Consider the following 25,469-nt stretch of genomic DNA (forward strand, 5'->3'; position numbering starts at 1 on the left):
CAAGGCAAATTTGTAAGGTAAGCACACAGAAATGAAAAATACACGCAATGAAATTAAAAGCTTACCAGGGGTGTAAAAGAGCTGAAATGAGAATCAGTTGAATGGAAAAGGGGAAAGTGATATGAAAATACCTGAAACTTCTGTGTGTTAATGCTCCATACTGTTGTTTTATTTTCTCAATAAGGTAAGTTTTACTATCATATTCTTTCCCTAAAACCAAATTCCAAGCCCATAGCCAGGGGTGGTCAAACTTTTTGACTCGAGGGCCACAATGGGTTCTTAAACTGGACCGGAGGGCTGGAACAAAAGCATGGATGGAGTGTTTGTGTGAACTAATATAAATTCAAAGTAAAGGAGCGGAGTGGAGAGCAAGAGAACCCTCCACTCTTTCGGCTCCGCGGGCCGGATAGAACAGCCAAACGGGCCGGATCCGGCCCGCGGGCCGTAGTTTGCCCACGGCTGCGTCAGAGAAACATAGAGGGGAAAAAAGCCTTAAATTTTCAAACCCATATCCACTCCTAATAAAAGGAGACTTCTAAATAAACTGTTATTAGAGAAAACTTCTTTATTATATTCTTGGCATAATTTTGGTAATTGCTGTGTATTCACAAACATGATGCCAAATGCATGCATTAAAAATAAATTGGCAGCTTATGAATGAAACTGAATAAGAAATTATATCTTGAACTTCCATAATATCATAAAAGATCCTATGTTAAACATTATTCAGTGCTTAAGATCACTGATGTAGTTCTAAGGTTACTGATTCCTATTCTTAAAGGATATTATGTTCAACTTGAAGATGGCCTATTGTAAGTAACAGAACTGTGTTTTTTCTAGCACGAATTTAAATATTTCTTGGCTTTAAGAGGCTTAAATTTTTTTTTTATAACTTTCAATTAGATTTTCTTCTTCAACCTTCCTTCTTATTTCCTCCCTCCTTTACTCATTGACATTCTTTTTCTTCCCTCCCTGGTTTATTGAAGAATTGCTCTTTTTCTTTTCTGCATGATATATGCATAAATTATATTAAGATTATTAAAGTATGGAACATTCATTATGTTTTAAAAATATATTATGCCCTTGACATGCTTGTTCTGAGTCATGAGAAGACTAAACAGTAGTCTTGGTAAAATTTTGGAACTGTTTCTTAAATTTCATTTGAAAGTTGTATTCCAAGTATAATGAAGGTGAAAAATACGATTAAGGAAATGACTCTGAAGAACTGGATACTAATTACAGTTTCTCTGTTCCATCAGCAGTCATGGAAGTATAATGCTTTATATAGTTTAATTTTTTAGAACTAAAAGTTATTAGTCTAGTTGATTAATTTTTAGGTTCTTGAGATTAAAAATAGTTTCTGTAAATTTGGAGCTATTGAAAAATAGAGGTTGGAAAAGTTATAGCAATCAGACCCTGATTATTCATGCACTTATTTAGGGCTATATGTTTCAGGCCTTTTCCTATGTTTTGAAATGGACATTTCAAAAAGATTTTTCAAAGGCTCTGACAGGGAGTTGAATTTGAATGCCAATGTGGCATTAAAAACTGAAGGCTCTAAAGGAGTTTTCATCTGTTAGGAATGCTTTTGGTTGCAAGGAACAAAACTGGCAACAAAGAACTTATTGTAGCTTAAAATTGGAGTGATTTATTTCCTTCCCTACCAGTTAGTCTGGAGGTGGGAAGGCATTAGTGCAGCATTTCAATCATATTAGGGCTATCTTTCAACTGTGTAGTTCAGAAATCATCAAAAATCATGAGCGATCCATTGACCAGTGAAGGAAGGAAGGAGGATCTACAGAAGATATCATATGACCATTTAAATGTTTTTTATTTCACCGAGATTCATTTTTACTTTATTTTTTACATTTAATTTTCTACCAACCCGTTAAAATATTATTTGAGAATTATTACATTTAAATACTATTGTGTTTTCTTTTAATGTAGTGGGAAGAACTGTCAAACTTTGAACCTTTGGTCATATGCTCCTGACCTGGAATTAAAGCAGTAGAGTTCCACCCGCCAACAGCCCTGAACTGTTGCCTCCCTCCTCACCACCATTTTAGTGTCTAACATGGTTCAGTGGAATGATTACAGTTTTGGGTCTGTTTGTGTTCTCTAAAATAACCTTTTTACCTTCACTGTACAAGTACTACCTTCTAATTGAGTACATTTGCAATTAGAAGGAAGCAAAAAGAAAAATAATATATGGCTGTAAATACCTACTTAAAACATATTTTTAAAAGTAAAAGGAGGATATATGATTTTTTAAAACTAAAATATAATTAGATTTGCTCGTTATCTACTCTTTTCATTTAAAATTCATTTGCCTATTCAGATGTTCCGATTAGCATTTAAAAGTGAAAACTCAGATCAGCTCTGCAGACTACACAGTTATTATTTATCAGTCCCCCAAACACAGTACTACACACACCCTTAATTTTTAATCTTGTTTCTTTTCACAGATCTACTGGTTTAAAGATGGAAAGCAGATCTCTCCCAAGAATGATCACTACATCATTCAAAGAGATCTTGATGGGACATGCTCTCTCCACACCACAGCCTCCACTCTAGATGATGATGGGAACTACACCATTATGGCTGCAAACCCTCAGGTAAGGAAGGTCTTGCTTCAGTTCTGTGTGCAGCTGACCTTTGAATAACACAGGTTTGGACTGCACAGGTCCACTTATATGTGTGTTTGGTGGGGGTGTTGGTTTTTTGTTTGTTTTCAGTAATTGCAATAAATGTTATTAAGTTCTTTTCTCTGGCTTACTATATTTAAGAATACAATATATAATACAGATAACACACAAAACATGTGTTTATTGACTGTTTATGTTATCAGTAAGGCTTTTAGTCAACAGGAGGCTATTAGTTTGGGGGAGTCAAAAGTTATACAGAGATTTTCAAATGCGGGAGGGGGTCAGCATCCCTAACCACCACGTGTTCAAGGGTCAACTGTCTAATGCTTACAGACATTTATTTGAACAGAGGAACTGTTTGATTAAAAGATGGAATATTACCTCTTTGATTTGAAACTATTTTCCCAATTTCTACACCATCTCCATTTGGAGGGGTAGAAAAATTATTTTTTTCATAAGTATTTATTTATTCCACCAAGGGTTTTTCTATATGAGTAAGTCTGGTGCAGATGTGCCTTCTTTCCACAGATACTACCAAGGGCCTAATATGTACACCTATGATACAGGTGATGGGCAAGACAAAGTCCTGAGGCAGAAAATAAGCCAGTAAACAAAATAAGTAAAAAATATAAATCATCTATCAGTTCAGACAGGATTTAGTCTATGAAGTGAAAAAAGGAGAAAAGGGTGAGTTGTATTATGCTACAGTAAAAAACAAAAAAGTACAATATTTAAAAGATATATACCCACAAAATCTAATGGAATTTAAATAATGTATAAGTGTAAATCATAATTCTGATAGTGCCCATATACAGGAGTCCCCTCTAATCTGCAGGTTCGGTTACTGGTGGTCAATGCAGTCCAAAAATATTAAATGGAAAATTCCAGAAATAATTCATAAGCTTTAAATTTCACGCCCTTCTAAACAGTATGATGAAATCTTATGCTGTCTCGCCTGGGACATGAATCACCCCTTTGTCCAGCACAATGAGATTTTTTGAGAAAGAAATCACATTCACGTAACTCTTATTATAGTATATTATTATAAAAGTATCCTATTATTATTGTCGCTAATTGCTTACTGTGCCTAATTTATAAATTAAATGTAATAATAGGTGTGTATGTAGAGGAAAAGCATAGTATACACAGCGTTGGTATTAACCATGGTTTCTGGTATCCACTGGGGGTCTTGGAAGGGCTCTCCTGCAGGTAAGCGGGGACTACTATAGCATTTAGGATTTTTTGTTTGTTTCCATCCAACTGTTTTCTCTTGTTTTTGCCCTTTGATTTAGGATCAAAAAATTGACTACTTAGAATTTAATAGGCGGCTACCTGGGTATCATGTTATCATTCCAAAACTGCAAATTCTTTTTTATTGAATATCTTATATATTATAGGCACTATGCTGGGGACACAAAAATGATTAAGAAGTTACTTTGTACATTAAGAACTCACTGTGTGACAGGATATTTTTACAAAGTCGGCAGAAGTCATGTAAATAATATGCCTTTAAAAAAAAAAGCTAAAATTACATTTTCAGGAGGTTGTTCTGAAATCATTTTTTAACATTCCTATCATACCATATTTCTTTTTAAGGAAATATTAAGTGTCAGAAAATGATAGATAATTTTACAAATGTTTAAATTTATTCAGTGTTCTCCTATCCTAACATCACGTTGTTGTATAAAGATATATTTCTAGAGTAATACTAAGATTAGAATGAACCTCAAATCATCTACCAATTAGGTTGTGACAGAGCAAAGCAAACTCTTCCATCAGTGGACGGTTTCCACATTAGTGCACTTTCTCAAGGTTCTAATGTTTCAATCAATGAATACATGGCCATCACCTTGAAAAACAGTCAAAATCACAACCTTTACTGAAAAGTTACATGTTAATGTTTATTTGTGGGAACAAAAGTGGAACCTACTTTTTTTTCTTACTATATTTTCAGTATGTTTCCTTGACTATTAACAAATTTCAATTTTTAGTTCTCTGCCTACTTAAAAGTGGAGAACTCAACAAAAATCTGAAATATTTCTTTCTGTTGGGCTCTTTATTCCTCTTTCCCCTAGGAAGGCTGGGATATATTATGGAGGTAGAATTAACCATGTCCCTTAAACATATCAGTACTGGGATCCTGCTAAGGATTTCCAGGCATACTTCCCTGGCAAATGTGTTAAACTGTTACTGGAGTAAGCAGTTTAAAACTTTGATTATGAGTCTACTTCTCATCTTCTTCAAATTATACTAATGAATTTTCATATGTAAAAAAGTTGTAAAGGGGAAGGTCTCCCTGTGCAGGGCCCGTGAAAGTGTGCAGAGTTGAAGACAGCAGCCCCGCCTCAAGGATCTCTGAGCATTTAAACTATGATGGGTCACTAGATAAAAGAGGGCTGCTAAAGATTAATTCCCCTTGGAAATAAAGAAAAGGAGAAATGGATAGAAACCAAAAGAAGGTACTGAAAAGCCTAGAGGCTATATAGTTCAAAGGTTAAAAGCACGAACTTGAGCAGCAACCAGACCCGAGTTGGAGTTCTAGCTCTGCCACTCCTAACCTGTGTGACCTTCAGCAAGTCACTTAACCTCTCTGTTCCTCTTCTATGAAATTATAATACTACTAGAGGCCGGTGTACAGATTTGTGCAGTGGTGGGGTCCCTCAACCTAGGCTGTGTACTCTTGCACTCTGGGACCCCTTGGGGGATGTTGGGTTGCTGGTTTTGGCCCGATCCTTGCAGGGATCAGTTTGAGCCAAAACCTGCAGTCCAATATCCCCTGAGGGATGTAGTAGTGCGTGAAGCGGCAGGTGGCCGGGAAGGAGCCCAAGCCCGGGCGGGGCACCGTGCCACTCCCGCCCAGCCGCGCTGCCGCGGAGGGGGGACAGGCTCACGCCACTGCAGCTGTACTTGCCAGCCATGAACCCGGCCTCTGGTGCCCATCAGTCAGCTGAGCAGTGCTCCCGCTGTGGGAGTGCACTGACCACCAGGGGTCAGCTCCTGCATTGAGCACCTGCCCCCTGGTGGTCAGTGCACATCATAGCGACTGGTTGTTCGGTCATTTAGGTTTTTTTATATATAGATCGGTCATTTAGGTTTTTTTAATATATAGATTGGTTTCAATAATACATGTAAAGCACTCAGTTTACCTGGCACATATTTTGCTTTCAATAAATGCTAGTTATTGTCATGTTAATTCAAAGACACCCAATAACCCTGTCTTAGAGAAGCAGCCCAAAGAGGTGGCAGAAGCCTGAGGAACCAGGATATAAAGGGTCCGTCTGTCTGTTTCTAGGTGCCCTGCTCCCACAGTACCATTAGAGAGTAAACAAGTCCGTTTGGGATAGAATTTCTACCCAAAATGTTGCTGATGTGTGGTCTTCTGACCTCCTGGCTTTTCCTTTTACCACCCCCATGGGAAAGGAGTAAGGCAGCAGACATGGTTCTGCCACAGCTATGGGCTCTGGTGAAGGGGAGGGAGCCCTGAGCTAGCGCACAGCCACGCCCACAGTCCAGCTGATGGGGGCCACACATGAAGGCAGCAGCTGCTCTCTGATCCCAGCACACTCAAGGCCAAGGGAAGGCCCCAAAGAGAGCCTGCTGCGGAGAGGAGCCCCATCTAACCCTCACTGGTGCTTTGACTTGACTCCCCTTTGATGAGAAGACAAAGAAAGAAGCGGACCCATTTACATGAGGGAGCCACAGGACTCCTGTGATGAAGCAAATAATAATATGACTGCTCTCAGGGAGCAAGAGTCAAAAAACCCCAGTGGTCAGCCACCAGAGCCGCTCCTAATATCTAGAATTCCCACGGTTAGTGGATTGGACCTTTATTCTAATTAAAAGGGTGAGGCTAAAAATCTCTTTTTCTCTCTAAGTGACCAAAGGCAGGCATAGCAGGGGAAACTCAGGAAGAGAATCTGAGGAAATCCTAAAAGTGGGCATTTATGCCTAAAGTTGAAATCGCTGTGAGAGAATATTTATAGCACTTGGTAGTAGTCGCTGTTCCAAGTTTCTGAGTATGTTGCCAACTCCTCTATCTTGGGGACTTCAGTAACAGTATGTCCAAATATGACAGATGTAGGTTTTGTGAGTTGTCACCTAGAAATTAACTTCACTACCCACTAGAATAACTTCACTACCCATTAGAAAAACAAAGCGTATTTTTTGTTAATCCTCACCGAGGATATTTTTCCATTGATTTTTAGGGAGAGTGGAAGAAAGAGAGAAAGACAGAGAGAAACACAACCATTGGTTGCCTCCTGCACAAGCCCTGACCAGGGCCCAAGCCGAGGAGGAACCTGCAACCAAGGTGTGTGCACTTGACCGGAATCAAACCCGGAACCCTTTGGTCTGCAGGCCGGCACTCTATCCACTGAGCCAAACTGGCTAGGGCCAAAGCATAAGTATTTAAACCATCTCAAGTGGCAGACCATTTTTCTACTTAACCCTTGGCATAGTTATTTGTTGCTTAACAGTGTCATAATCTCAACTTTATAACATCTGTTATTGTATACTAAAGTATTTTGCTATTCTTATAATTTGTGAATTAAACCATGATTTAAAAGAAGCATGACACAGTAGGCATCGAAAAAAATTCAAAAAACTAAATTTTTCAAGGTACATATTAATCCCAAAAGCATAACATGTAGTCAACAGAAAACTGAAGTTGACTCCCTGTTTTCTTGATGCCCTGTGGTTATCTGGAAATTGTTTAACATTTTTAAAGTTTTGGGGTTTGAAAAAGGGACACCACCACCTATTTTTCCTGGTACACCGTAGCCTACATGGTGTGAAATGACCAAGGGAGAGAAGGAAAAGGCTGGAGTGGAAAAACTGGTTCATAATGGAACACAGACGGCAGAGCTTTCCTGAGCAGTGGGAAATAATTACATCAAGTAGCCAGGAGAGAAAGGGTGAGAACCAAAGAAAGAGGAAAAGACTAAAGTACAGCAGAATATTGTATAGAATATTTTCCCACCTGGGTTAGTCTTTGGGGGATAAGAAACAGGTTAGGTATTGCTGACTACATCCAAATTCTGCAGCCCTCACCATAAACTAGACGGTGTATCACACACGACGTGTACCACTCAGGCAATTCCTTAGAGGCCAAAACAATCCCATAGTTCAGTGAAATGATGAGTGATTGTGCAGTGTTGCACCAAGCATAATGCCAAAATAAGGATCACAAATACAATTTACTTTAGACAGTAATCCTCTATTTAAGACACAACTAAATCTAAACACGAATGTTTTACTTTGTTTTGTTATGTTGCTAGGTTACTCTGTATCGCACTTGGATAGTAATGGCTGTTTTGCAGTTTGATGTTTCCTCAAATTGCATTATGTATACAAGTGGCAAGCTTTTATGAAGATAAGTGTGCCACAAGTTACATTTCACAAACAAGGAAATATAAATGTTATTTGCATATTATATAAATAATTGGCCTTGCATGCATGAGGCATCAAACAATTTTTACAAGCTAGATGTTTAATACAGAATCCCTTTAAGAATTCAAACTCTTACTTGTACTGTGGCTTTAAACTGTGGATTTGTTTCGAATAGAAAAGGAACACACAGCTGAGTTAAATTTAAAAAGATAGTTTGTTGATTGTGTTTTGTTTTAGCATTATAAGGTTGCTTGACTCGTTTCAATCTTCACTTTAAATATTCACTTCCATTATTACTTCATGTGTTAATAAAGCAGAAAGAAATGAGAAAGTTAACAGCAAATGTAGCTGCATTAATGTGCAGCAAAGCCTTCGTGATGATTACTAGGGTTAATTGGCACATTGGTATGATTAAAATTACCTAATGCTAATGTTGTATGATCTTCCTAAGTAAAACATTCAGACTTAAAAACCTGCACTTCCAATTGTACACACTAGAGGCATCTTTTCAAAAGTGCTTCACTGAATTCTGGATTTTTTCTTTCAAATGTCAAAATTATACATCTTTTTAGTTTGCATGTTCGTTAAATGTTCCTGGTCATTTATTGATTTAATAATATACAGGGTGGTGGCAAAGAAAGGTTTACAGTTGTTCATATGGAAAATAATACAATGATTAATAAATAATACAATAAACTCTGTTTTATGTACTCACGACTGTAAACCTACATTTGGCCCACACTGTAGTTAACCATAATACTGTATTATCAAACTAATAAGTCTGCCCCCCAAAGACCATACCCTTTCCCTTTATGTTCAGAAGTGAAGAATGATGTAGGAGTAAAAAGGTGACATTCCTTTTTCTTAAATTGGGGAAATTAAGGAAATATCTGTGGCAGTAGTTATGTATATGGTTCTAAGAGGTAGCAGTGAAAACATTGTAGAACTGTGTAATGCTTAGAGTAGGATGCCACCCTGTTTACCCTTTTCTTTTTTTTTTCTTTTTGAGAAGGCAGGAGGCAGAGCTTACCCTAACCATCGTCAAATGGTTAGAATGGAGTAAGATATATTTCTTTCATCTCCTACCTCAAATGCAGCCCTCACATAAACCAACACCTGAATCTTCCTGTGTGCGTGGCACTTTACAAGCACCAGCAAAAGTTAAAAAGGTTGATCTCCTCTCCACATATTCTGTCCCCTGTGTTAAGAGTATTTTGTTGTTTTTTTCCTTTGGAGTAAATTGCATCCTAATGAGAGAGAAAGGGAAGGGCAGGAGACAGAAAGAGGGACAGAACTCCATTACATGGAGAAAACATTGTACTTAACAAAACAATTCTAAGGGATTCTTCATATCCATCTTGTTATTATTTCTATATTCAACATTTAGAGCATTGAATACATGTAAAACACAGTACCAAGTATTTTACACCTATTAACTCATTTAACCTTCATAAGAACCCATGAGGGATTAACTAAATGGTTCTATTTTACAGATAAGGCAATTTAGCCAGTTAAGTTACCTGCCTGAAGTCACTCAACAATAAAGTACAAAACTGGTTTACAAACCCAGATTGACTCCAGACCTAGGGAGTGTCATACGAAGATGCCTGGGGCTCATCTCAGCATTAAGAGCACCGAGGGGCAGGGGAGGCACTGGTTAAAAGAGGTATTTGAAAGAACCCAAAAATAGGAGGTAAAAGCATACCTTAAAGTATATCCACTTGGAAAATTAGATTGGAGTCAGCCAAGCTGCTGGGGCCCCTAAAAATCCCCTTGTCCATGCACATATGTCTCAGGTGCTTAGTGACACAATACCACAATGGTGAATTTAATGATAATTTATGACATCAGGTACAGTAGTCCCCTTTATCCACAGTTTCAGTTACTGTGGTCCAAAAATATTAAATGAGAAATTCCAGAAATAAACAATTCATAAGCTACATTCATAAGCTGAGTAGTGTGATGTCCCACTCTGCCCCACCAGACCATGAATCATCCCTTCGTCCAGCATATTCATACATACAGTACAAGATATTCTGAGACTACGAGACTACATTCATATAACTTTTATTATAGTATATTGTTATAATTGTTAATCTCTTACTATTCCTAATTTATAAATTAAACTTTATCTTAGGTATATGTATAGGGAAAAAAAACACAGTATATATAGAGTTTGGTACTATCCATTGGAGGTCTTTTTATGTATGCCCGGTAGAAAAGGGTGGATTACTGTACCATTTGATATTTACAGTATCATCTTTGGTGATATCATTAATCTTTACAAGATCCTTATAAGCCAGACCTCAGTTTTTACAGAAGAAGAAACAAAGGCTTAAATAAAATCAGTGATTTGCTTGAAGTTTTAAGAAAGCCAAGACTCAAATCCAGGCTAGAGGATTTTTTTTCTAACTTACATAAATGATTCGTTAATATTAACTTCCCTTGTGGATACTCTGGGTTTTAAAACACAAGGGAGAAAATCTATCCAGATTATACAAATTTATTTTAATCTATTCAAATTAAAGTTATTTGTAAGCAGCAAAGCAAACAAGGGAGCCATATCCCATATGTCAGTACAGTTTACAGTATTTGTGTAGAACAAACCATACCCTGTCTTGTCCTCAGGCTCCAAAAAGAATCATGGCTCTTACATGTTCATTTGTTAAAGTACCTAGCAGGATGCGTCAGACGGGTAATTTATAACGGGTGTCTTCTAAGCAAGTCACCTTTAGATTTCTACGGCAGGTATAGATTTGGAAGGGTTGGATGAAATTAATTTTCAGATTTCAAGCTAGCTTAGGGAATCAAGTGCTTGCCAAGAACTCGGCACACGAGAATTTATATGATGCGGCCTGAACTTCAGCTACAATTAATCTAAGTTAGAAATAATTCCTCTTCATAATGTTATATTTCACATCTCCCTGGAAATTTTCAGAAAAAGTCATGTTTTTAACTGTGACCTTGACAGCAAATATTGTGAGTGCTAGAGGAATTTACATGTCTAATGGTATAAAGACTACTTGAGAGTGCTTCATATGACCACCTCATGCTATTGGGTGATTCCTGATTCTTCTCCTGTATTACATTCCACTTGTCCACATTACACCTCTCGGCCTTTTCTGAGTGGTAATGGCCCTCAAGAAGTCCCGGCTCTGGGAAGATCTGGAGACCCCACTACCTGGGTCCCTGCCTCTCCCTACACCCTGCTATGGGTTCTTTCCTGTGTTCCCTCTACCAGTGTCCTCGCCCTCATCCCAGCCCGGGCTCAGGGAGAACTCGGAGAGCAGTTCTTTAGACTATACAGAGCACCTCTTGCTTCTGCAACCTGTCTGTATTGGCAGCTTGGAATGAAAATAGGAGTCAATGGTAAATTTTGCCTATAAAGGCACATGGGGGCTACTCTTCAACCTTGAGAGAGAATTCCCTAGTCCACTGGTCGGCAAACTGCGGCTTGCGAGCCACATCTGCAGTTTGCCGCTCTGTTGACTAATGAGCTTGCTGACCACTGCCCTAGTCTAATCCATGATAAATCGGCTTCTCATTTTTCCTTCCTTGCTGTTCACTTTTGGCCATTATCTGAATTTATAAGTACATCTGCTCATTCTCCTGGGAGCTGAGAGAGTGGAGGAAGAAAATCATCTAGTCTGCTATTCTGCTTATAATAGTGGGAAATTTTAGGAGAAAGGGCTAAAACAAAAAGCCAGAGTAACAGTGGGTGGTTTATTCATGTCATGTGGGTCTTGTAAATACTACTTTTGTCTATCCATATGACAGCATTTATCAAATTTTCAGTTGCCAAATTTCAGAGATAAAATATAGCTTTTCATTAGATAGGCCCTTATCATATGACCCACACATTTTAGGTACTTAACTGCTTCCAGTCTTCAAATCTCAAACCCGTTCATTTCATGCCAACATGGCATCCCATACTCATTATGCTCTCCTTGTCATCCCTGTGCATACTTACTTCATAATGCTCATGTTACCATCTCTTTTACTATGTGGTTTTTGGAAGGGATACTACTAATATTTATTAAATATATTACTGAGAAGATCTAACAGAAAACTAAAATCATGTAGTTTGATTTCAAAATTAGCTACAACCAGTAGTTATTTGACCGTGAAAGTGGAATCATCACAGGACGGTGATGTCCTGCTGCTGTATTTTACAACTCAGCTTCCTGTGTTAGGGAGACCTTAGCAGATCACAGTTAATCTAGTGAGGCTGTCATTTTAAATACCATCCCAGATAAAACAGTAAAGCTTACTGAACCCAGGGAAAGCACATTTCTGAGAAGGGGTGGCGTCATCACTAACATGGCACATTGATTTGCTATGGAGAATAGGAGAATGGACGGTTATTTTGCATAGCAACTAACTTCTTCTCCTGATGTCTCCAACAGGGCCGCATAAGTTGTACTGGACGGCTAATGGTACAGGCTGTCAACCAGAGAGGTCGCAGTCCCCGCTCTCCCTCGGGCCTTCCTCATGTCAGAAGGTATTTCAGATGTTCCTTTCCACAAGTGTCACTATTATTTTATTACTGTAAGTTCAACACTCTTAGAATTATGGTGACCATAAAAGTCACATAGCTAAAGACAGAATGTGAATATAACCTTAAAGTGTATACAGTTATGGCTCCTTGACTACGCTACTTTGCACTTCAGAAAGAGGAAGGGAGCAAACATTTACCAAAGTGTGCTAAGCCTGCTCAGATACACCATCACTAGTTTGTTTAATAGGGCCCACTTCACACATGAGGAAAGCAAAACTCAGCATCTTTACATGGCACGAAAATACTAGTAAATGCTACACGAATGTTCAAAACCAAGAGCTGTATGGATTGACCATTATGAATTATTGCCACTAAGGTTTCTTAAAACCGCTGACTTGTGAGTGTTCACTTTTCAGATACTTCATTCAAAACAGTTTATTTTAGACCTAACCTTACAGGTAATATTTTTCATATTTTAAATGCTCAACAAATATGTTAACAATAATGTGTGCTTTCCATTCCTAGTAGCCCTGAGTTTATGTAAGGATGCTGATGAGCAGGGCTGAGGAAAGGGTATTACTTCTCAGTAACACATTTGCACTTAGGAAAGAATATGATAAGTCAACCAGTCTGTCATCTGGGTTCCTATTTAAATATTTTATAGACGGAGCATGCCGGTAAACTAGGGGCCACAGATGCAAACACCCTTGATGAAAAGAACAAATACTACATGAGGCTCATAGAAAGCACCAGGAAGAACTGAGTAAGCACCAAACAAATGGTGTGTCTGTGATGCCTCATGTGATCGGACCCACAGAGCCCTTTGTGCAGCATTTGAAAAGGCCAACTTGGGCACCTAAACATGTGCAAATCTAACTTTTTTGTGGCAACATCTGTTCACAGGATCCTAGGCCTGTATCTATGGCTGCACACACACATATTTATTGGCATATCCATTCTCTTGTATTATTTTCTTCTGCTTTTCTTATGGTCTTCAATATATCTAAGCTTTCCCATGTACCACTGTCTCCTAGAAAAGCACTCTGTTCAAAAATCTGTATTTGTAGTGAGTAAACTATATTAAAAAGCTGATAATCATTAACCTATTATACCAGTCTTTCATTTGTTCCACTCTTACTTTTTCTAGTGAAGTGTTTTTAAACTTACTTTCTAATGATTACAGGCAGAATTTGCATTCAACATTTTGCTCTTTTCTTAAGTCTTCCCTGCCCTTACTTTAAAATTGTATTGCTCTTAAAGATGCCTCTGGCAACCTACTTAAAAACAAGAGAGAAGCACAAGATCTGGGAGATTTGCACATTATTTGAAACTAAGAAAAAAAGTGTCCTTAGTACATGGATAACCAATATAAAAGAAAACCTGCCTTAAAAATGCAGTTTGTTTTCCTGGTTAATATGAGAAGGAATTTTGATTCTAAAGATATTAAATTTTCATAAAATAATAAACTTAATTTTCCATACATTTAAAATCACAGTAGAAAGTTACAGTAATTTCTGTTGAAAAAGAATTGGTGATAAATAAATGAGCAACAGCTACTGCTATTTCTCATACAGCTTTCAAAATATTTATTTAGGTAAAAAACATTAATATAAAATATACCATTTTCTTCAATTTCCCCTTTTATGATTTATACTAGCTTTAAGATTAGGAGAGCAGAATTGTGTAAGATGTGCAATTAGCAAACTTTAAATTTATAAGAAATTTCTAAATGAAACAAGATTTTGCTTTGCTGACGTTTTTATATGTAAACCTTGGGGGTAGAAATCAGGCAAGGGTATTATATTATTACCCCACTAGAGGCCCAGTGCATGAAATTCATGTACGGGGGAGGGGGGGTCCCTCAGCCTGGCCTTCCCCCCTCTCCAATCTGGGAGCCCTCAGAGGATGTCCTACTGACAGCTTAGGCTCACTCCCCATGGTTCTCTGCTCTCTGCGGGGCCTGCCTGCTCCACACCGTGACAATGGGCAAGCAGGCCCTGCTGGGTGCTGTCCGTGGGCCACGCTTGCCTGCTCCCAGGTCACAGCAGTGACGGCCAAGCGGGCCCTGCTAGGTGCTGCCTGCGGGCGGGCACACTTGCCTGCTCGCAGGTCACCACGGCTACGGCCAAGCAGGCCCTGCTGTCAGGCTGCGCCGCCCACCCTGGAGTCACCGGTCCGGCCCTGCCTGGCTCCCCGGGCGGCTGCTGACCAGACCCTCCCCCAGTGCAGGCGCGCAGAGGCCCCTGCCGCCGCACCCCCAACGCTGCTTGCACAACCTCCTCCTGTCCGGTCGACCCGTTATGGCATCACAGTTAATTAGCATATTTCTCTATTATATATATAGATGTGTTATTTTAAAGAAAAACAACAGATGACTAAGAGCCTGGAAATAACTATGTCTACCATTTATCCTGTTCTAAGGCCTCGTTCTAGATCCAGGGACAGTGGAGATGAAAATGAACCCATCCAGGAGCGGTTCTTCAGACCTCACTTCTTGCAGGCTCCTGGAAACCTGACTGTGCAAGAAGGAAAACTCTGCAGAATGGACTGCAAAGTAAGAGTTTTCCATTGTCTATAAATCGATCATCTCCCTTCTCCCCTCACTGCCATTTCTCTTTAGTTTCTTTTGGGAAAGTTATGTAAAATAGACATCTTGAATATGTGTTCCAGCTTAAGAGAAAGAAAAAGCAGTGACATATATGGGATATGTATATACTGTTTTGAATCATTCTTTTCCTTCACTTTTAAACATTCAGTAAATATGTTCATTCCTTAGGGCCCCATATACAATGTTCTGGAAAGCCCCTGGGAGGTTTTATCCTTTCTCATTTTGTTGAAATAATAAATGTATTAATCAGTCATATGGCATTTCTAAGAGAAATGAGAGTGACAGCCGTCTTTCACCCATTTTACAGCAGGGCTTCTGAACTCTGGGAGGCCAGGTTTTACTGCATGTGTGAACTCTGAAATTGCACACAAGTGTGTGTGATAAAGCTTTCATCCATTTCTCAAAAGAGCTTAAGGCAAAAAATGTTTAAAAACCACTGCTCTGGAAAACTTTTTGTTTGTTTTCCCCATTACTTATTGATCTTAAATTTAAATTTTAGCTCTTAAATATGGATAAGGTTTTGAAACATTATTTAGGCTCCCTCTGCTGGTTCTCTTTGGGATTGCAAAGCACAAATGTGGATTTAAAGGATTTGGGCAGTTTGTTTTTACAAAAAGTAAATCAATATATTTAAGCTTTCCCACGTGGCACTATCTCCTAGGAAAGCACTTTGTACAAAAATGATATCTTGTATAAAAGTATAAAAAGATTTAAATGATCAATTTAAATTATGACCTGATTATAATGACCTTAAATTCCTGAGATCAGGCTTTCTTTACTTATGCAACCAAGAAAGTTGGGATTAGAAAAGGGGTAGTAGAATCCAGCGTTTTCCCTTTGCCTTCAACTCTGTCCACTGGCACAGGAGCACTGTGAATGAGGTGGGCTGAGAGTACACAGTGCTTTAGGCTTCTCTCCTCCTACACACACTGTGGCCTCAGCAGGACACGGTCCTGCTTGTCTGGGTTCTCACCTAGTACAGTGGGAACAAGCAGAGCCACTTTATTTCTACACTTGGGAAAGGCCTGGAACCTGACCACAAGTATCCACTCCCTCTTTCTACATTCCACTTCCAGTGGCCTTCAACAGGGAACACGGTGTATGTGGAGAGCTGGGGTAGGGGGTGGACAGATGGGAGAAAGTAAGAGCGTGACCCTCTCAGAAGCCATGCGGCCTAACTACTGCTGTTGGCTTCCAAATCTCTGCATCCTTTTGACCAGTAATTTAAATGTACTTAACATTCCTCCTTTAAATTCTCTAGACCAGCCGTGGGCAAACTACAGCCCGCGGGCCGGATCCGGCTGTTCTATCCGGTTCTCTTGCTCTCCCCTCCGCTCCTTTACTTTGAATTTATATTAGTTCACACAAACACTGCATCCATGCTTTTGTTCCGGCCCTCCGGTCCAGTTTAAGAACCCATGTGGCCCTCGAGTCAAAAAGTTTGCCCACCCCTGCTCTAGACCTTTGTGACATGTGGGGAGAGGCATCTTTTAGGAAGTAGAAATGAGTATCACGCAGCAGGAAGAGAATTTATGAGTTCTCTGGCTGATTTTGGCAGAGCTGGGCCTTCAAAAAAATCGTTTTGCAGTCCAGCTGACATCTTTCTGTATGTAATTCCCCGCTAGTAACTATGCTCTGGGTACAAAGGCCTTCCTTAGGAGTGTTTTTCTCCTCATTCATATGCAAGGCTTGAAGAGTTGACAGATGGCAGCCATCCCTACCTTTCACAGCACAACTTGTGATTAGCAATTAAATGTGGTTTTGTCTGATCTCTGGTCTATACAATTGTCATGGTCTCAAGATTTTATGATGTTTCCATTGTGATGCTAATTTGTTGATATGGCTTTCTGGGTGACTTTGTATTGTTCTTATTAGTTTCAAGGATTATCAAATAATAGTAGTAGCCTTATTTGCTGATGGATGCACCACCGTCTCCACAGCTATGACAACTCTTTGACGAGAAGCTTCATAGTGTATAAATGCCACATGAGTATCTGTTACAGTTATTCTGGTAGGACATCTTTTTATCAAAGAGCTCAGGGCCCTACGCTGACATCATCCCAGTAATCTTGATAACCCTTGGTGAGGGAAGAGGATGACAGTTTGTTTTAAATCCCCATTTCTCTAGTTTGCTCTATAAGAAATGTTTAAAAGTGAGCTCACAAGTGCTTAGGAAGCCACTGAAAGGTTTTAAGCAAAAAAGAACCTGAGCTGATACTAAAAGCCATCTTTTGTACTACCAAGGGAGGAATTTATGATGGTTTCTTAGCTCTTGATTTCATTGTTTTAATATTAAAGAAATTTATATGCATTTTCTTTCTGGTTTAGGTCAGTGGGTTGCCAACCCCAGATCTAAGCTGGCAACTAGATGGAAAGCCAGTCCGCCCTGACAGTGCTCACAAGATGCTTGTACGTGAGAATGGGGTGCACTCTCTGATCATAGAGCCCGTCACATCGCGAGATGCTGGCATCTACACGTGTATAGCCACTAACCGAGCAGGACAGAACTCGTTCAGCCTGGAGCTTGTGGTTGCAGGTAGGCCCAGCTGCGAATCCTTCCTCTCTCCAAGAATGACCATCAGATTTAGAAATGTGAACTAATCCTACATCAGTAACCAATATGGAGAATAATTCAAACTGCTGAAAAACAGATTGTATCATCAAAATAGCTAATTAGGGCAGGTTGTAAGGCTTAGCAAATCAGAAACTAATTTTTCTTCAGTGTAGCCATTATTATTTATTTTTTCCTTCTCCCACTAGCCTGGCCAAGAGAGAAAGGGATTTGGGCTTTTCTGGGTCATCCTACTTTTGTGTATGTGCTGACCCTCAGTGTTACAGAAGGAAAGGGCAGTAAGCAGCAGCACGGGCTCCAAGGACCAAACTTGATGTATAAGAATTTGCTTATGCGTGAAGTTCTGAAGATAGACTCAGCTTTTAAAGTAACATACAGGCAGTCCTTGGGTTACATCGCCATCTCCCATTTATTTATAAAAAAATAAAAGTTCCGTCATTTCGACGTATGCACATATGAGCTTTATGTTTTGATCCGACGTAACCCGAGGACCTACTGTATACCAATTTCAAAATCCAAAATTTTAAGCATTTCATTATCCCCAATATCATAGTCACATTAAACTCAGAATTGCCTTTAAATTGATTATACTGTTTGGTAAACTTTGTAAAAGTATTGTTATATGAAGTCTTACCCTTAGATAAGGACAGTGTATTTATGGAAAGGTTTATACCATCCTTAGGAGTTGAACATAAGATTCTGATATCTCTTCTTGTAAAAAAAGAAACAATGTTTATTCCTCATGTACATTATCTCAATTAGTACTTACAACAGCCCTATGAGATAGAGCAAATGTTCATCCTATTTTTAGGGATGTGGAAATTAGAGAGATTAAGTGATTTGCCCGGGTCCCATTAGTCAACTAAGGGCCAGTCTCAAAAGGTCTGCTGACTCCTAGTGCTCTTCCAAACACCGAGAGCCACTGAGTTCTTTGAGGAAATATAGTAGCAGTCAATATGTGGACTATGGTGCTATGTGTTAGCCATGCTTTATACTTTTGTGTGCAGTATTCAGTATACTATGCACTAGGATTGATTTCCCTCATTTCTCTAATTCTCCCTCATCAGACTAAATCCTTTGGTTTTCTCCTATTAAATGTGCTGCCTGTCCTCAGGACTGACCCTTGAGCTCCAAGAGACATCTCCGTTAGAACATGGAGCGCATAGTAACTGGAAGAAAAATCTCTGATGCCATATCCTAGCTCTCGCTTACTAGTTGTGTCCTTGGGCATATATAAAACTCTGCTGCTTCATTTCTCCATATGAAAAATGGGGAACATGATGCCTCACATGTTTTATAAGGATTAAATCTATGAAGCTCTGCTTCACCAGTACCCTCCATAGCAATGCTCTGCAATGGTAGCTGCTACCTACTCTTAATGGAGAATAGCTATGACATTAAGACATTTTTTATACATTTTACACTCTTCAAAACTGGGTCCAGAAAGAATACTAAGTGGGGTCTGTTCCTACTCCCCCAAAATAGCCTAGATCAAGTAACCATGTAAAGTCCAATAAAAATACTACCCTCTACTCCAGCCAGTGTCGCTCAGTGGTTGAGCGTCAACCTATGAACCAGGAGGTCATGGCTCTATTCCCTGTCGGGGCACATGCCCAGGTTGCAGGCTTGATCCCCAGTAAGGGGCATACAGGAGACAGCCGATCAATGATTTTTATCACTGATGTTTCTCTCTCCTTCATCAATAAAAAATACTTTTTAGATGGTCTTGGTTGGGTACTTGAAAATTTCAGATGCAATGTTTATCATCTTCACCTGTTTTTCCCTTAGCTTTGCTTTGATATATTTATTACTCCAGAAGGTAGAAAATGGTGGAGAAAGACATGTATCCTCAAATTAATTATTGGTAGCTCAGAAGAAAATAAAACTAAACCTTATTTTCTCTGAAATTGTTTCTACCTCAGATCCAAGAAAACAATTTCCCATTGGATGGTGATATTAGAGTGTTATTAACAGTCAGTTCTGAATTTTCAGACTAATGAAGTGATCCTTCCTTCAAGGTCTTTTTATAGCCCTTCAAATACAAATTGGAATCTGTAATTTATAGGTAACTAGTTAAAGCTGCTAAAGTTAGATGAAAATGCCTCTCCTTTATGTTTCCCCTTTTAAATCCTACAGTACTTCTCACTGAAGCCATCACTTACAAAGTTTCAGAATCTTCATAGCAAACATTTCAGATAGCAGGGAGAGAAATTAAAGTGGATCAAATTCCTAGATACATGTGTCCTCCTCAGCACCACTAGGTGGCAGTGGTTGGTAACGGCTGGCCTGTGTGGTCACTATTAGCAGTGAAGCCATCCCAGCTGCTGGCAATGACTTTCGGAGTCTCACACATTCTGTCAGAAAGGCATTCTGTGGAGCAGATGGCCAGTGGACTGCGTGGGCCTGTCAGGCTTGAATTCATTGAGGAAACAAATGAGTGGGATGAAGCATAGTAACCTTCCTTGGTGAGAGAATAATGTGGAGAGAGGACTAGCATCGTGCCACCTCTGAAGTGACAAATAGTATCATAAAAGATCCATTCAAGGAGTATTTCAAAAAGCTTCTGAATTCTTCGTAGTGCTCCTTTCATCTATCACTGATAAAATCATTCGTGTCGTGTTTTCTTAGCTAAAGAGGCACACAAACCCCCCGTGTTTATCGAGAAGCTGCAGAACACCGGCGTTGCTGACGGGTACCCAGTGAGACTGGAATGCCGTGTTTCAGGAGTGCCACCACCTCAGATATTTTGGAAGAAAGAAAATGAATCACTCACTCACAGCACTGACCGAGTGAGGTGAGACTACAGGACGAATTAATCTAATCCTAATGATAAGTAGAAAATACGGTTCACATAGCACGTAAATCTGTGTGGGAGTCATGCTACTGATGACATCCAAAACAAAAATCACTCTCTAATGTGTAATTAAGCCTTTAGAAAGAAGCTATAATGGTATGTGATGAAGCACGTTCTAATTTAATCTCATGGTGATTTTTTTGTGTTTATCTTTATACCTAAAAGAAAAGATGAATTCATTTGCTGCAATGGTGATAGAAACTATTCAGTGGTTTGGTAAAGGCAGATCCTTAACTAGAAATTAAGTGTGCAGATTTATTCAACCTCTTGACGTCTGCTCTTCTCTCCCATTAACTTTAATGGGGCTGGCAGCCTCTCCAGAATAAGTAAGACCCTATTATCGCCTGCTCACACTATTCTGTTTCTAATGACCTAATTAAAAATGATGCTTCGTGTTCAAAGCCACTTTTTACAAATTTGGAACCCTAATGGCCTTATCCTTTTCTCCAGCATGCACCAGGACAATCATGGCTACATCTGCCTGCTCATTCAGGGAGCCACAAAAGAAGACGCCGGGTGGTACACCGTGTCAGCCAAGAACGAAGCCGGGATTGTATCCTGCACCGCCAGGCTGGACGTTTACAGTGAGTGCCACTCCATATTATTGCATCTATCCATTACATTAGGAAAACCTGGCGTCTGCACAGTGAATCACATTACTGCTATTTAATCTTATAAACTAGTGTTTTCCTGCCAAAAATTTCATATTGTTCTTTCTCTTTCTATTTATAGTTTCTCGACATTAATAGTGAACTACACCAGGAGAACAAACACCCAAGTATCATGCAGAAACTTTGCATTATTAGCAAACTATGCATGTTGGCTAGTCAGTTGTGGCTTCCTTACCCAAGCATACCTTAGGCGTTAACCGTAGGCAAAGGCATAACCACATGTTTTTCACATGACGCTTGTTACTGTGTTTTGCAAATGACTGCCTTTTTTTTTTAACATTTCTTTATATTACAATCGTATTACAATGTCTTATTGCACTCTGAGTGTGTGTACCACTGATCCTGGAATGCATACTTTTGTGGCTTAGTGCTTTTCTCAATATATCTTAAGCAGCTGAACAACAGATTTGTGATTATGCATCTTAAATGTAAATAAAATCAGTTTATTGAATTTACAAACTAGTACAATAGCATTATGTGATCTATTGACATAGAGAAAACCACTAGAAAAATTTAAGAACTTATCTCTTCTTAAATGAGAAATAACTGCGTGAGGTTTTTCAGAAAATAAGTAACCTCAACTTTACCGACTGCCCAATTCCTTTCTATAGATCACTGTTAAAAGATCCATCCAGAAGACCAAACTACTCTAATTATTGTGGCATTTATACATTATGAACTCTGAAAATTAAAAAAGAGGAGGGAGGTAAATTAGAAAACTTAGGCAGGGGTCCTCAAACTACGGCCCGTGGGCCACATGCGGCCCGCCAAGGACATTTATCCGGCCCGCCGGGTGCTGCTGCCTGTCCTGCTTAGCAGCCGACTCGTCCCGGGCCCGCAGTGCGCATAGGAATTTGTTCATAGTTTTTTTTTTAAACTATAGTCCGGCCCTCCAACGGTCTGAGGGACAGTGAACTGGCCCCCTGTTTAAAAAGTTTGAGGACCCCTGATAGAGACTACCTCAAAGGATTCCCTGTGCCCCAGCAAATATTTATTTTCAAATAAAAATAAACTACACTTGGTCTTTATTATCCAGCTGTTATAGTCCCAATACCCTGTACAGACAGTAACTCGGCAACCTATGAATAAAATGCAAAACTATTCTTAAATTTTAGGATTTCTACCATCAGTGTGTCCAGTCTTCATAAGGAACATGTGCCTGGAGTGTGTCAAATACATGTATTTACTTGAAACATCTAAGGGCTTTCCAGTAATCATGGTTAAAAACGCCTGTTTTTGTTTCTGTAGCCCAGTGGCATCAGCAGCCACAGAGCACCAAGCCAAAAAAAGTACGCCCCTCAGCCAGTCGCTATGCAGCACTTTCGGACCAGGGACTAGACATCAAAGCAGCGTTCCAGCCTGAAGCCAGCCCATCTCACCTGACACTGAATGCCGGCCTGGTGGAGAGTGAGGACCTGTAATCCGACATTCTTGTTAAAGCTGAAACACTGAAACACCCTTGCCTTGACCAGCATATGCCTTTGTCACTATGTAAAAGGCAAAACCATACCTTTGACTATAAGAAATAAAAGAAACCAAAATATTTTTTTTACTTGATATACCAAACTTAGAGTTTAAGTAGGAGATGCTGATAGAAATGTACACGTTGCACAGGAAAACTTTTGAATTGCTGTGATTAAAGTGGTCTGAAATGCTAACGGTAACCACAATTCGTATTATCAAAGAGCCTTTAAACACTAGCTTTAGGTGCTACACAACATGATAGTGTGCAATGCGTAACATGAAGCAATTGTACCACAAAAATACTAAAATGATTCTAAAGTGGCAGTGTATCCAGACAGCTACAGTGAACCAAGTGCAATATGTAAGGATGGAAAAGGAAGCGGAAAAGAATCCAAGTTAATGCCTTGTCTTTGCAAACTGTTTTATATTAAATCATAAGGAGGGAATTACTTGCCTTAAATATAATACTGTCAAGTGTTTTCTAATAAGGGTAACACCTTAGTTCTTGACCTTTTTTTATGTGTCTTATTTCCTTTCATGCTACCTAGGTAGAAAGCTTATTTACAAACCATATTAAATGGCTAATTTAAATATAAATAATATAAAGTATTCTGAATAGAGCAGAAATATATTACAGTCCATTCCAGGAAAGGCATCCAAACCACCAAAATAACCAAGGCATACAGCATTTGGAGGAAACAGGAGTTTGAAAGAAGGAGAGAAGAACGAAGGAAAAGGCTACCAACATACTTACTACATTGACTCATTTAGATAAAAGTAGAAGGGCAGGAGACATGTTAAAGGCCAGGCTTTTCTTTGGTTTTCTTGAAAATTAACCTCACATGTAGGTGAAAAAACACAGCCATTCACAAGTCAGGGAATCTAGGGCCAGCTGGGAGTTGGAGCATCTGTGCTATGGAAATGTAGTGTGTCTGAGTTTGTGTAGTAGTTGATGATTTTAGATGTTTAGAGCAAGTTGACAATGGACTGAGACTGCAAGATTGGTGTTAAGAGAGACATTGCCTGTAGCATCTAGTCTACTTGAAGGAAATGGAGACTTAGGAGAGACAAAAACAGGTTTGTGCCATAATGTATTTTTTTCAACTGCACCAAGACATGGTGAATGGAAAATACCAGTTCACATCCCTGCTCACATGAAACCTTGCTTTAAGAAGGTGCCACGCCGTTCTGAGGAGTTTGTAAAGGCATCTCAGCAAAGACTGATTTTTAAATGCATATGATTTTGCATCAGCTAGACTGAGATGACTCTGACCAGACTTGATGGTTTTAAGTCGGAACCAATAAACTTTAAAAAGAAGAAACAACAATTTGGCCTAATTTTATAAAACATGAGGTTTTAATGGTACTTTGCTATGAAAAGAAAACACTGTATTCCTTATGCAAAACACATATATCTTTCATTATTTATAATAAAAATGTTGAACTCTCTAAGCTCAGTTACTCAATTCAATACATAGTATTTTTTACAGTAATTTTTTATCTGTGTACCACCCCATATATTTCATATTACTGCTTCACATGTACAGCTTTCTACTTCTTTGTAAGAACAGCAACCAACCAGGTTTGAAATGGTTAACAGGCTTGAGCACTGGGTGGCAGATGTTCTATGCAGTGGTACAAGCGTCTCTGGCCACACTTATATGCATTACTAATATGGAACTTAAGATACTATACAAAGTCCCTCATGGACCTACCTATATTGTAGTACTATGACCTATGTCATATCTTACTTGCCAAATTTTTCTGAATGTGACTTTTTGCTAATTTTCTGGGTTTGGGATTAAGTAGCATTATTTTGCCATCTTTTATGTTGTATTTATAAAAAAAATAGTACTATCATACTACTTTGGGTTGTTGTGCTGGTGTAATGTGGATTTAACATCAATAAATATTTAACAAATCATAGTTGCAATTTTGTGAAGCAAAATATTCAGTTGTTTTGGTTTTCTATTGCTGCTGTAACAAATTAGTGCAAACCAAGGCTTAAAACAATACTCATTTCTTAGTTCCCGGGTCTCGGTTAGAATTTCAGGCACGATATGTCTAGATTCTCTGCTCAGGGTCTTACAAGGCTAAAATAAATGTATCTACTAAATTGTTCATATCTGGAGCTCAAGATCCTCTTTGCAGCTTAAGTTGTTATGACAGAACTCAGTTCCTCACAGATGCAGGACATGAGTCTCACTGAGTCTGTCGCTAGGAGCCACTCAACTCCTCCGACCACTCGCATTCTTTGCCACCTTCAAACTCAGCAATGAGAATCTCCCTCGAGACAACACTCTTTGAATCTCTTGGCTACAGGGGCCCAAACACTTTCAAGGGAAGACCTGATGAGGTGAAGCCCACTCAAATAATCCCTCCTAAAACCACTGGATTAGGGACGTAATTATGTCTACAAAACCACTTCAAAGCAATGTGTGTTTGATAGCATAACTGAGAGAAGGTGAGTGTACAACAGCAAGTGAGAGAGAGTGGGAGCCCTCTTAGAATTCTGAAAACCACATTAGTTCATTGTATGTATGCATGCAAATAACATTGGTTTGTGTGATGGCCCAGGTAGAAGTATTTTGTGACCACATATCATATCTCCTCCCTTAGAAATTAAATATACAGCGTGCTGGTTCAAGATGTAACACAGAAAGATCCTGAACATACCTACATAATAATCTCTGAAAGAAACCCAACACTAGCTGAGCGATTCATATACATTGGGTGAATATTTAAAAATGCACTGAAACGGGCAGGAGA

The 25,469-nt window shown here is 39.1% G+C and overlaps 1 protein-coding gene across 8 annotated transcripts in view; it reads left to right on the forward strand.

The window, feature by feature from the left end:
• Nucleotides 1–24,821, forward strand: part of PALLD (palladin, cytoskeletal associated protein) — a 407,210-nt gene extending 382,389 nt beyond the window's left edge. For 4 of the 8 annotated variants that reach the window (XM_080676510.1, XM_080676509.1, XM_080676508.1 and 1 more), the window contains 8 exons: nt 2,466–2,615; nt 12,440–12,534; nt 14,953–15,085; nt 17,468–17,675; nt 20,340–20,505; nt 21,016–21,149; nt 21,298–21,343; nt 22,485–24,645. In XM_080676510.1, the coding sequence (XP_080532636.1) occupies nt 2,466–2,615; nt 12,440–12,534; nt 14,953–15,085; nt 17,468–17,675; nt 20,340–20,505; nt 21,016–21,149; nt 21,298–21,311 (900 nt within the window). In that variant the 3' untranslated portion in view covers nt 21,312–21,343; nt 22,485–24,645. Of the gene's footprint in view, nt 1–2,465; nt 2,616–12,439; nt 12,535–14,952; nt 15,086–17,467; nt 17,676–20,339; nt 20,506–21,015; nt 21,150–21,297; nt 21,344–22,484 lie in introns of all 8 variants that reach the window. The other 4 variants (XM_080676507.1, XM_080676512.1, XM_080676513.1 and 1 more) reach the window with 1 other exon arrangement.
• Nucleotides 24,822–25,469: the final 648 nt, after the last annotated feature.

Source organism: Plecotus auritus (assembly GCF_963455305.1).
Source record: "Plecotus auritus genome assembly, chromosome: 6".
In the NCBI taxonomy this organism is placed as follows: Eukaryota; Metazoa; Chordata; class Mammalia; order Chiroptera; family Vespertilionidae; genus Plecotus; species Plecotus auritus.